This window comes from Alligator mississippiensis, chromosome 1 (assembly GCF_030867095.1).
Source record: "Alligator mississippiensis isolate rAllMis1 chromosome 1, rAllMis1, whole genome shotgun sequence".
NCBI lineage: Eukaryota > Metazoa > Chordata > Crocodylia > Alligatoridae > Alligator > Alligator mississippiensis.
The window spans coordinates 349,382,979-349,396,121 of NC_081824.1; the positions used below are offsets into that span (position 1 = coordinate 349,382,979).

At 46.3% G+C, this 13,143-nt stretch overlaps 1 protein-coding gene across 2 annotated transcripts in view; it reads left to right on the forward strand.

Moving 5' to 3' along the window:
• Positions 1 to 5,888: 5,888 nt before the first annotated feature.
• Positions 5,889 to 13,143, forward strand: part of GCC2 (GRIP and coiled-coil domain containing 2) — a 59,997-nt gene continuing 52,742 nt past the window's right edge. Inside the window, exons 1-3 of one of the 2 annotated variants that reach the window (XM_019485009.2) lie at positions 5,889 to 6,094; positions 11,390 to 11,452; positions 12,162 to 12,246. In XM_019485009.2, coding sequence (XP_019340554.1) covers positions 6,089 to 6,094; positions 11,390 to 11,452; positions 12,162 to 12,246 — 154 coding nt within the window. In that variant the 5' untranslated portion in view covers positions 5,889 to 6,088. The remainder of the gene's footprint in view (positions 6,095 to 11,389; positions 11,453 to 12,161; positions 12,247 to 13,143) is intronic. The other variant, XM_006261509.4, reaches the window with a different exon arrangement.

Here is a 13,143-nt window from a genome sequence, read left to right on the forward strand (position 1 = left end):
ACAGCAACCCCTCCTGCCTACCCATCCCATCTGACTGAGAATAGGTCACACCCTTGGGTGTACCCGGGTTACAAATGGAATAATGCAGCCCTACCCCCCTGTCATATTAGTAAAGCTTCTAGTTCATTTTTACCTGGAGAAAAATATATGTTGTTTAATATGTAATGATGCATTATACCATCTGTACCCCACTGTTCAGAATTCTAGATTTGTCCATGCTTGTTACCTTAATTCTCTCCTTAAGGGGAAATTAGGACTGCTTTAGATCTGATGCTTGGCAATAGAGCTCCATGCACCTTAAAGTCATGTGTCTGTTGCCTCATACTTCATACTGCCATGTTTTACTTTAGCTAAATTGCCAAAATTGTTTGACCAAGAGGAGACTCATTAGCACTATGCTACCCACCATACGTCAAACAGCTTGAATTTATTAGTAGATGTTTAGTATTGTGCATCCAAAAAGATGACAAAGCCAGTAGGGAAATACAAATTGCCCGAGCAAGGGACTAACATTAGAGGGATGGGGGCGAGGAGGGGAACGCAACTAGGTTATAGAAAATACAATGTTAGCTAACTAAGCCCAGGGGTGGAGTAGGGGGCTGGGGGAAGGGGAGGGAGGGGGTTTGCAACACTGAGAGAGAAAGAAGGTAGATACACACAAACCCGTAGTCCGCAATGGTGGAGGAAGTAGGTTGAAGAAAGTGTCTCAGTCCATATAGAGTCTCATTGGGGGGGTCCTCTTCGGGTGGAGTGGGGTGGTCCATTGCTGAAGATTCCTCTTGAAGTGAAGTCCATCAGGTGCAAAGAAGAGTTCAGGTGGTCCTCTCTGGGTCCAGTCTGGCGGCGGTCCGTCTGGCGGGGTCAGAGTACTGGCGGTGGCCTGTGATGTGCTCCACATAGATGTCACGGGACCAGCGGATCATGTCAGACACCATGAGGCAGCACATCAGTTTGGCATAGCGGCAGGAGATGCAGCAGGCACACAGGATACTCTCATTGCTGGGGACCCAGACTTCGAAAGTTCCCATAATGAGTGCAATGACCATCATGTTGTAGCCGCGGCCCCTCAGGATGTCGGCCAGCAGGGCATACTTCTCCCGCTTGCAAGCCCGGACATCAGTGAAGGCTTGGCGCCAGTTCTTGAAGGGGATGGTCACGTCCATGATCATAACCTTCTTGGCCTCTTCATTGGTGATCACGACGTTGGGTCGCACCTGGCTCTCGCAGCTTGGGACGGTGCGGTTCATGGGGATCTCCCCCACTGCGGCCGGGATGGCCCTCACCAGGCGGTCCTGGACAGTGTTGTGGCAGAGCTGCCAGGCTCTGGCATGCGGCCTGCAGCTGCACAGCACATGGGGGAGGGTCTCTGCCACGTAGCCGCACCATTGGCACCTCTTGTCCCACACCGTGGCTGAAGCGGACAGCCCTGTTCAGAGGCAGGCAGTTGAGGCAGGCGCGGTGGAGGAAGCGCCAGTCTGCGAAGTGCGTGAAGCTCCCACCGGGCATGAAGCGGTTGCTGGAGTCCCACTTTGAGGTGATGTCGAAGACCTTGCCCTGGTTGGGTTTGCCCTCAGGTCACCAAACCCGACCAGGGCAAGGTTTTCGATGTCACCTCAAAGTGGGATACTATAACACTATGGAGGCCAGAATGGTGAACATGTGTCTCCAGAAAGACCTCATTCTTCAGTTCAACTCCATATGAGAGGCTCCCTGTTTTCCAGCTTCTGCACATGCTGTGGAGCAAGCTATGTGTTGTAGTGGAAAAATGTTCACTCCCTGGCAGATAGATTATGTTTATAGATAGCAGCTGGAGACAAATACAACATGGAGTAGCCCCATCTACCTGTGGGATGCTGCATGCATGAGTGAACACACACACACACACAAGAATGTACATAATACTTTTGTTTTCTAGTTGATTATGGAAAAAAAAGCCTCCAAAAAGCCATTATGGAATCTGGGGATCTCTCTCTCTCTCTTCATAGCATATCCAAATAGGACGCTAGTGACCACGGTCTTCCAGAGATCTCTTCTCTTTGAGGCATACAAAATTTCCAGCGTTGATACATTTAGATAGACTCTTGACATAAGTCAACCTCTGTCTTCCATGATCTCTCCTTTCTTCTGTCTCTCCAGTTACAACCAGACTTTCAATTTCGTCTTTCCTCATAACATGTCCAAGAAATTCCAACTGTCTCTTTCTGATGTTAATCAGCAGCTTCCTCTTGAAGCTTGCTCTTGACAAAATATCTTCCTTCGAGGTATGACTTGTCCAACACACCTTCAAGATGTGCCTTAAGAACCACATCCCAGTTGACTTCAATTCTCTTTTCCACACTTGGCAATATTGTCCAGCATTCTGATGTATACATGAGGACTGGTATAACCAGTGAGTCCAGAGGAGAGCCACATGCATGATCAGAAGTCAGGAAAACAGACCTTATGATGAGAGGCTGAGAGCTATGGGATTGTTCAGCCTGGAAAGGCGCAGGCTCAGGGGTGATCTGGTGGATGCCTATAAGTTTATCAAGGGTGCTCACCAGGATCTGGGGGAACGTTTGTTCATCAGAGCACCCCAAGGGATGACAAGGTTGAATGGTCATAAACTCCTCCATGACCATTTCAGGCTGGACATAAGGAAGAACTTCTTTACTGTCCGAGCCCCGAAGGTCTGGAATAGACTGCCGCTGGAGGTGGTTCAAGCACCTACTTTGAATGCCTTCAAGAGACATTTGGATGTTTATCTTGTGGGGATCCTATGACCCTTGCTGATTTCCTGCCCCTGGGGCAGGAGCCTGGACTTGAAGATCTTCCAAGGTCCCTTCCAGCCTAATGTCTATGAAACCTATGAAACTTAGCAATCCAAAATGCTTAGCTTCGTCCCTATAGAAATTTTACTATTTGCCAATATCTTTTTCATTTTCAGAAATGCATCTTTTGCCATCCCTATTCTGTTTTATTTCATGATTTACCAGTTACCGTATCAGTTATATCATTCACCTATAAAGCACTTTAGAATGTTTTAGCCACAATGGAAGACATAGTAAATTGACCAAATTTTAATTTGACAATAATTCTGCATGAATAATTCTCTGAGCTGGGACAGAGGAAACCAAGAGTTCAGACCTCATTTAAGTGGTTAAATCCCCCTGCAATTCACTCCCTATGTAATGGCCACCTTCTGAAAACTAACCTATAAGACAAACTGCAAAAAAATGCTAAATGTTTTATTCTTCCTACCCCTATTTCTCAGATAAGTTGGGAGACAGGTTGCAAAAAGATCACTGCAGATCTAAAACCAGGCTTTTACATAAAATTCACGATTTTGTTTCCAATGTTCCACATTGTCTTAAAGTAACTGAGTTTGGGTTATCATCTAACCACTATTCATGCATCCATGAGCCAAAGCTTCAGAGAGACTTTATAAGTCCTGTTCACAGATATTCTATTGCTGACTAGAAAAAAATTGGGTAAGCCACTAGAAAAGTGTGTGTCCAATTCATCTTCATATAGATGAACTTGAAATACACTATTTTTGTAGTTCGAGCAGTAATATTATTGTAAAATAGAAATCCAAAGGTTCAAACTCAGATACTAGTCTTTGTAGGACCATAGTATGTTTTTGCCTGATTCACAACAAAAGAATGCCTCTTGAAAGCAGACTTTCTTATTTTAAAAGACTATATTTTGTAAGTTATGGTTTAACATCAGCATAAGTTAGTGAGCAATTATTACTGTATTTACTCAAATCCCAATGAGGTTTATTCCCCATTCAACATGGGATAAAAAAAACCCCATCATCTTAAATTGGAGCATGGTCCAAAAACAGGCAGCTACTACATCTCTGACTCTGGCCCCGACTTGCAGGACAACACATGGTGCAGGGGAGGGTGCAAGGAGACTGTGGGGGAGGGCAACACAGAGAGACTGTACAAATGGGGTGGAGCATGGTGCAGTGGATAGGGGAGCATGGCAGAGAGATTGCATGCTGCAGCCCAGGGCAGTGCAGGGGAGACTTCAAAGGAGCAGGGGAGCTGCCGCAGCTCCAACTCTGGCTCAGACCCCAACCTAGGGCTTAAGCTGCTGCTGGTGTTGCTGCTGCTGCCACTGCTGCCTAGATGGGGCTGGAGTCACCCTGGGCCAAAGCTATAGCTGCCACATAGGGAAAGCAACAATGGGAGGGACAAGTGCCCAGGGGCAGGCACTTATATTCAATATTGGGGCAAGGGGGCAGGGGAGGCAGGACAGGCAGGGAAACTTCCCTGCCTCTGCTTTTCCCATTGCAGTAGTGTGAGTGACAAATTTAAGATGACGAGAACTAGATTCTATATGTGGAATAATTTAATACATTTATATTTTTTCATGTATATACAGTAATTAATTATTGGGGGGTCATCTTAAATTCAAAGTCATTTTGGATTTGGTCAAGTATGGTGTTTAATTTTTTGCTTGGGGAACCTTCTAGCATTCTCAAATGAAACCTTAGCAATGACCTCAGAAGTGTTCAAATGTACTGGAGCTGTGACTTGTGGGTGCCTATCTATTGCTATAGTTGATATACAGGCAGTCCTCGACTTACGTTGCGAGTTACAACATTTCACACTTACAACATTTATAAATTGACACCCTGTTTCAACTTTACGCCAGTTTTGACTTACAACGCTTGGTCCGATGCAATGCCACGCCAACGAACAAGTTCACTGCATTGCTCATCTCCCTGGAGAACATCTGTCCAAACTTCCTTGGACACTTTCTTTAAGAAAGCAGACAAGACTCCAGAAAAACCTGCAGCCAAGACTCCTGAGAAGACTCCAGCCAAGAGCCCTTCAAAAAGTCAAACCAAGAGTCCTTCAAAACGTCCAGCAAAGTCACCTCAAATAAGTCCTTCTAAATCAATATGATTGCTATTTACAATATAAACATATTAACGTAGCTATATTACTCATCTGTAATTGATTTGAGTACAAAATTCTGGGGTATTTTTGGTGAAAATAGGGTATCGGGCCTTGGTTCTGGAACCAATCCCCCATTTATAAAATTATTTCTTATGAGCAAATCAGTTCCAAATTACGTTTTGACTTAAGATGAGGTTTTCAGGAACCAATTGCCTGTATAACTTACTGTTAAGGTTTTTGAGGGAGGCTGCATGTTAAATGAAGCTAAACTATATGTTGCTTGCAGGCAGAGCCACAGGCATGGGCTAACTGGGTGGTTACCCGGGGCCCAGACAGAAAGGGAGTGAAAATAATAATTATTATCATTATCTCCAGCAAGGGGGGGGGGGGGAGGTTCAATACTAAAAGTCTGCCCGGGGTCGCCAGAAGTCTAAGTATGATGCTGCTTGCAGGGATCAGTTGGCATCAGAAAAGAAAACTTTGTTGAGTGCTGGAGTACATTAATGGTGGTTTTTGCAGCATGGAAGGGGCAAGAAACACAGGTTTCCTTTTAACTTATTTCCCGGTTTTTGTGCTTCTCTTCCAGGAAGCATGTCCTACTGCCACCTTAACTGTTCCCAAAGGCAGTTCATGTTTGACAACAGCTATACATTTACTCCTGGTTCCTAATTACAAATGGAATTCAGCCCTTTTCACAGAACTTGTTTGGAAAAGTCCGCCTCGTCCCCTTTTTCCTTCTGGCCTCCTAAAGCCTGAGATGACTGATTGACTCAGACCCTCCCTGGACCCTTTTCACTAGTCCAAGGCAGGTAGGGAGCTGGCATTCGTTGGTGGGGGGTGGTGGTCTTGAACGGACATTGGCAAACGCTGGCGGGCGCCACACCTGGGGGGGCGCACACAGCCCGGGACTCGCCCCGCCCCTAGCTCTAACGTATGCAACGGCTTCCGGGCGGTGCTGGTTCGGCTTCGCGCGTGCGCAGAGCGGACGGGCCGAGTGGCATCTCACCCCCGGCCCGGCCTGACAACGTAAGGGAACGGTTGCTGCGACCTTGGGTGTAGCGCAGAATGTGACGCCAGAGGCGCGGGACGATGACGAAGGCGGAAGTAGGGCAAGGAATGCAGAGGGGTGCGGAGGAGCCGTTAGGCTGAGTTTTTTTCCCCCTTTCCCTTCCGCCACCGGCTGCGGCTCCGACATGGAGGTAAAGGGAGGCTGGGTCGCGGTGGCAACAGCAGCAAGTGAGCCCCTCTGTCGGGGGCCCTGGGGTGGGGGTCGGCGCTTGACGTGGGGTGAGCCCTCCCCCCACACGCACACGTCTCCCATAGGGCTCGACCACTTGGCAGCGGAGGGGGGGGGGAGGTTTCAACTGGGGATGGAAGGAGGAGGACGGTACCACTTGAGGGGAATTGGAATGTTCCACCCGGGGATCGGGTCGGGAGGAAGGTACCACGGGGGAGGAAGGTTCCACCCGGGGATGGAGGGAGAAGGAAGGCGCCACCTGGGCTGTAGTCAGCTGGGCACAGACCATTGGGGTAGGGGAGGAGAGGCCTTCTTCACCACAGCTTTGCTCCCTGGGCTCTGGTCAGCCCAGGCAGCCTCTACCCCAGTGCTTTGTACCAGGCTAACTGCAGGTGGGGTGGCGTCTCCCCCACTCCCCATTACAGTGTTGGGTGTGATCAGAAGACTGTGTTAGAGCTGTCACATCCTGGGTCAGCCCACGGGTCCGCCTTGCCCACTATAGCCCTGCATCACTTGGGGCCCCATCACCCCATTACACGTGTTGTGCTTGACTGGCAAATTGCACCGCCAATTTAGCCCAGCCACGTGTGCAAAGTGTTGCCTCTAGCTCACCTCAGAAAGTCTGGCCCACTGTAATGTGAGAGGGGAAACGTGCCGTAACTTCCTAGCCAGTGACCAGCTTTCATTTCCACGTGTAGCAGGGGACATGGCCAGGGGTGGATCCAGAGTATGTTGGATTCCTGCTTCAGTCGCTCAGCAGATGCGTGGAAGGAGCCTGGCCTGCCTGAGTGGCCTTACCCAACCTGGCAATCCACCTGGCCAGGAAGAAGGCTCTGGCTGGAGGACCTGTCTCTGGTCTGTTCACTGCCCTGTTCCTATCCCTGGGTAGTGTCCGCTGGCTCCTTGAACTCATGTGAGGGCCAATGGGCACAGGCTGGCATGTTCTGCTTGGTGTCCCCCAACTGCATTTGTTTTAATCCTGTGACAATCACTCCTAACTCTGGTCCTTTAGTTGTCCTGAGCGATCAGTGATGTCCCCTAAGTAGCCCCCTTTGTCAAGGGTGGCTTATAGCTCTACTTGGTGGACTTTGGCCTGCATTCCCGAATGGCATCTCAAGGCCTGACCTGCCTGCAGTCTGTGTGGCTGGGCTGGGCATTCTCTTTGTACAAGAAGGCTGGAGAAGTAAAACTGTAAAGAGAAGACTTTGAGGAAAAAGGGCAGGTGGGGAGAGTAAAAGGGGGTGGGGTCAGGTTAAGTGCAGGGTGAGGCATTGCTGCTTGCTGCTGTAGGGAAGGAAAGTCCCATCCCCTCCCTGCTGCTCCCACCAGGTGGCCCAGCCAGAACAGTAAACTGCCAGCACCAAAGCCAGCAAGGAACAGGAAGTAGCTGGGCTCCTGGGCACATATCACAGAACTGACGTGGGGGAATAATAGAGACTTGGTGGGATAGCCCTCATGACTGGAGCTCTGTCATGGATGGGTACAAACAGTTCAGGAACAGCAGGCAGGGGAGAAGAGGAGGAAGAGTTGCACTCAATGTGAAAGAGGGACACGATTGCTCAGAGCTCTGGTATGAAACTGGAGATAGGCTGTTGAAAGTGGGGGTGCCCAGATAAAGATTTTTTTGGCTGATACCAGTGACCAATTATTAACCAGCTATATTGGCTGATACTGATCCGATTGCCAATATGCGTCCTGGTAGCTTGGAGAGCATCATCCAGCTGGTAAGTCTTTTGGGTGGAGGGGAAACAGGGCCCCCACAGTAAGGGAGTGGGGTTGGGACAGGCGCTGAACAGCTGGGGTGGGGTGCAGGACAGAGCTACAGCACATCTGGTGGAGGGGGGAGTGCAGCTTCTGTCACTGCATGCACCTCTGGGGGAGGCATGGAGGGCATGTGTCCCCTAGATCTGTGTGTGGGGTGAGGGCAGGCTGCTGCTGTGCGCTCCAGGCCGGAGACTATGCCTCCTTCTTCCCACTGGGGGTGGCCTGGGCCAGGGCTGTGCTCAGGTGGGGTGGGGCAGGTGGCAGCAGTGGCACTGGGTGGGAGATCATGGGGGGGCTAGAGCCACCCCAAAATTCACCATAGCCCCCCTCCCAGTGCTGCTGCTGCCTACCCAACCCCACCTGGCCTGAGCACAGCCACTGGGAAAAGCCCAGCATAGCCTCCAGCTCTATCCTACAGCAGCAACCCACCCTCGCCCCACACACAGGTCTGGGGGCACATGCCTCCCCTGGGGGTACGTGCAATGGAGGGAGCCACGCACCTCCCTGTGCCTCCTCTGGACAAGCCACTGACTTTTTCTCACACCCTGACCTACTGTGGCTGGGCAGCACCTGCCCCAGCCCCACTCCCTCCCTTGCTGTGGGGGCCTTGATCTGCCCCCTCCACACCCTTTCCCCCCCAACGCCCTTCCCCCCGCCCCATCTTATCAGCAGGATGCTGCTCTCCAAGCTGCTGCTGCGTGTGTGCTGCAGCTGCACGCATGCACGTAGCATTTATTGGCGACATTTATTTGGCCCTATCAGCCAAAAATAGCCGATTGCCAATAATGTCAGTTTTCCTTTTATCAGGGCAGATATGATATGAACTGATGTATTGGTGCTCCACTAGCTGAAAGTCTCTGGGTTGGGGTCAGAGAGGAGAGGAACAAGGGTGATATCATGGTGAGTGTGTGCTATAGACCAGCAGATCAGGAGGAAGAGGTGAATGAGGTCTTCTTCAAACAGATAGCAGACTCATCACAGGCCCTGGTTCTCATGGGGGACTTCAATCAACCTGACTTCTGCTCAGAAGGCAATACACCTGTCACAGGCAATCCAGGAAGTTTTTGGAGTGTTGGGGACAACCTCCTGGTGCAAGTGCTGGATAGGTTAACTAGGGGCTATGCTTTCCTTGATTTGCTGACAAACAGGGAAGAATTGGTGGACAGTGTAAAAGTGGATGGTAATTTGGGTAGTAACAACCACAAGAAGACTAAGTTCAGGATCCTGAGGAAAGGAAGGATGGAGAGCAGCAGTGTAAGGACTCTGGACTTCCGGAAAGCAGACTTCAACTCAGGGAATTGATGGACAGGATCTTTTGAGGGGCCAGTCTGAGAGGGAAAGGAATCCAGGAGTGTAGTTTGTGCTTTAAAGAAACCTTACAGAGGACTCAGAAAAGAACTATCCCAAAGTGCAGGAAGACTAGCAAGTATGGCAGAAGCACAGCTTGGCTTAGCAGTGAGCTAAAATACAAAAAAGAAGCTTACAAGAAGTGGAAACTTGGACAAACAACTACGGAGCAATATAAGAGTATTGCTCTGGCACACAGGGATGAAATCAGGAACGCCAAAGCATAGTTGGAGTTGCAGTTAATAAGGGACATGAAGGGCAACAAGAGGAGTTTCTACAACTTTGTTAGTAACAGGAGGAAGATCAGGGAAAGTGTGGGTCCCTTACTGAATGGGGGAGGCAGCCTACTGACAGATGATGCAGAAAAGGCTGAAGTATTCAATGCCTTTTTACTTCAATCTTCACAGATAAGGTCAGCTCCCAGACTACTGCACCTGGCAGCACCATATGGGGAAAAGATAAGTAGTCATCAGTGGCAAAAAAACAGGTTAGGGACTATTTAGAAAAGCTGGACGTGCATATGCTTTTTGAGGTGTGGGGCCAGAATAGGGCATAGAATTCAAGGTGTGGGTGCCCCATGGATTTATAAAGGGGCATAACAATACTTTCTGTTTTGTTAGTTGCTAAGGAGAAATGGCAGCAGTGTGGATGCAGCTTCCAGCTGCTTGGCCCTGGTGTGGCTCCCCACTGTTTGTAAGCTGTGCCTGTGCTGCAGCCAGGAAGCAAGAAGCAGCAGTGATGTAGGCACAGCTCCAAGCTGCTTGGTCCCAGTGCAGATGCAATTTGAAAAGATGCAACGAAAATTCCAAAGGAAGTTTCAAATCACTTACCCATTCATTTCAAACAGAAAATATAATTTGTTTGCAATCCATATACTTTCTAGCTGTATTTGTTAAATTCTGAAATTGTATTTCAGAATGTCTGACAGCTCACTAGAAGTTCCTTGAAAACTATTTAGATCAGACCTACTGATGTCAAAAACACTGCACAGGATTGTGGCTTTAGAGCAAAAATTTCCTTATGCAGTTTGCATTGTAACTACTTAATGCTGCCCGTATTGTAACTGCTTAGTTCTGCCTCCTGATTTTCATAGACACTAAATACTCTCTTAAAATGTCCAGTATTTAAGTAGTGTAAAATGTGGTTGACTATGCTGAGATTTTGTTTATTGCAATTGCACTATTGCGTACCACAGAAAACTATCTCAGTACTACCCATGGAGATTGGCAGAGTATATATTCCTTGTTATACCTGATCTGATGTATCAAGAGTCTGGTAACCTTTCCAGTGTTGTCACTGTGGTATGTGAGTTATTTCTGTTATATAAGCTAGCCTTTTGAAACGTTTCAGAGGTGCTTCAAAATTGCTTGAAATGTTTAAAAATGTTGTGTCTCCTTTCACATGTGTTTGGTTACATGGAGGTTTGTGGTGTGATTTAGGAAGAGAAGTTGTTGCCTTTGCCTTCGATGTGTATGTGAGCTCATGTTCTGATTTTTGGCCTTTTGTCATGAAACCTGCATCAGCTGTTCTAAGTTTCCCACCAGTGATTGCCCCAACTACACAGTATTCCAGATTCAGTTCAAGTTTTCTTTAAATAAAATCAGAGGTTTTCCAATGCAAGTATTCCTATTCCAAGTATTTTCCTATGCCTTTACTTGATTTCTGAATGTATAACAACACCCACTCTTTGTGCTGTCAGTGCCTGGTGGAAATTAGATCTTTCAAAGCCAGCCCAAGAGGTGGTAAACCTGGTTGAATCCTGTTTGGGAAATTCCCTATAAAATCATTGTTCATTTAAATTATTCTCCTCCACTTAAGTTTCCATTTATCTGTATCTTTAAATCCAGATCATTGTCACATTTTAAACATCATTTTAAAACAAAATAAATAGGTTTTGTTTCCATAATAAACAAAACAAAAACATAATATTGACTCTGTGTCATGAAATTTATTATGAAACCATCCAGATAGAGCTCTCTCTCATCCTATATCTGAACTCATTTCTTATGGGGCTTCTGCCTTTTTGGGTTTGTTTTTTTTTTCTCTTTTAAAACAGTACTTCTTGAGCAGTTAATTACTGTCATTTATTAGCTAGTCCCAAGAGTTATATAATAAAAAGGTCCTTTCTGGCATTGTTTTTCTTCAGGTACAAGATGCTGGGCAAGATATGGTGGCTTCCCCCGCTACACCAGGAACAGGCAAATCAAAGGTATGCTTTTTTACAAACATAATTCATTTGAACAGCAGCAATTTGCATACATACAACCAACAGTAGCCACTACTGCTAGTGGGAAGACTCAGTAGGGACTAATTTAAAGGGTACCTCTGACTAGTCTGTTTTTGCAGAAGTGGAATTACATTATTTAAACTTGGGACCTTGACTGCTGAGGAGGAATTCTTCTGAATTCATTGGCTGTTATCATTACTTGGAGCAAATGTACTAACCTTCTAGTGGCATCCAGTTCAAACAATGAGCATTTTATTTCCTTATGTACATTCATATCTCTATGTAAAAATACTGCCCACTTGTAAAACAATGTTAAGTCAGCATGCCGGATTCAAGAACATTACACAATTTACATTATGCTCAAAATGCCTCCATTATTTTTAACTTGGCTCATATTCACTTGTCTAAAGAATTTTAACTCGCCTTCCCAGAATGATGACCCTTAACTTAAGGTGTTGAGGTTTATATTTAGAGTGGATATTAACCACTTAAGTCCCTTCTTAAGTTGTAAAACTATATGTAGACTTAATTTTTTTGACATTGTACAGTTATGTTGTGATACCAGCATAGGGAAGGCATGTTACTTTTCCTACATTTTAACTTTTTGGAAGTCAGTTAAATTTTCTCTTTGCAGCTTAGTAGTCTTGCAAGTTAGAAATGTAACAAAGCATGCTTTCCCTATGTTTTACAGCTGGACACATTACCCAAAGAAGATCTCATCAAATTTGCAAAGAAGCAAATGATGCTTATACAGAAAGTGAAGTCAAGATGTGCAGGTAACATGGGTTTAGTTGACTGTTCAAGACCTTTTTAGAACCTGAAAAATATTACAGAGTGATGTATTAGCTAAATAATAATATTTTGTGTGACCCTATTAGACACCTGGTTTAGTATCCAAGTGAATACCTAATTTTTCAGTTCCTCATTCCCTCCCATCTTCCTTACTCCTGGGAAAGGTTTGAGGTAGATGTCCCAGAATGGAGGAAAGACAAGAAGCACTGCATTGATTTTATATTAAATATATTTAATATAATTAAATATTAAATATATTTAATACCCTACCTGAGCAGACAAGGAGGAGCGATGGGACAAAACATTTTGATCAAGTCGGTAATTGAATGGTATCTTGGAGTGGGGCTTATCACTGCATATCTGTTCCTGGTGGTAGTAACAAGCAAAAAAAGGGAGGGTGGAAACTTCTAATAGAAACTGGCAATTGCCAGCTACTCTGAGTCCATGCAATGGATGTTGGGTATCTTCTGCCTTTTGTGATCATTCCATTTTGCTCACAGTTGTTCTCCTGATCCTGGTGGAGGAGTTCTGACAATTACATACAGGCTGTTTATATTTATTGGCTGTAGTATACTGTAACACAATGGCAGTTATCATTCAGCATAGGATCCAGCTTCTTTGCTTGAGCTGATTTTTTCTCACACTAGATGTGTGCACAGCGATTGAATAATAACATGCAAGTGCAGTGTCTGGCTTCCCACTTTCAGTTTGTATGCTTTCTGTTTTTTCTAGGTGCTAATAGATTTTACTCTATAATTGTTGTACAACCCTACTGCAGAGTATGATAGTATTCTTAAAAAATCATCATACAACCCTATTGCAGAGTATGATAGTATCTTAAAAAATGTGTAGACACATTTTGGGGGCCGATACTGATTCAA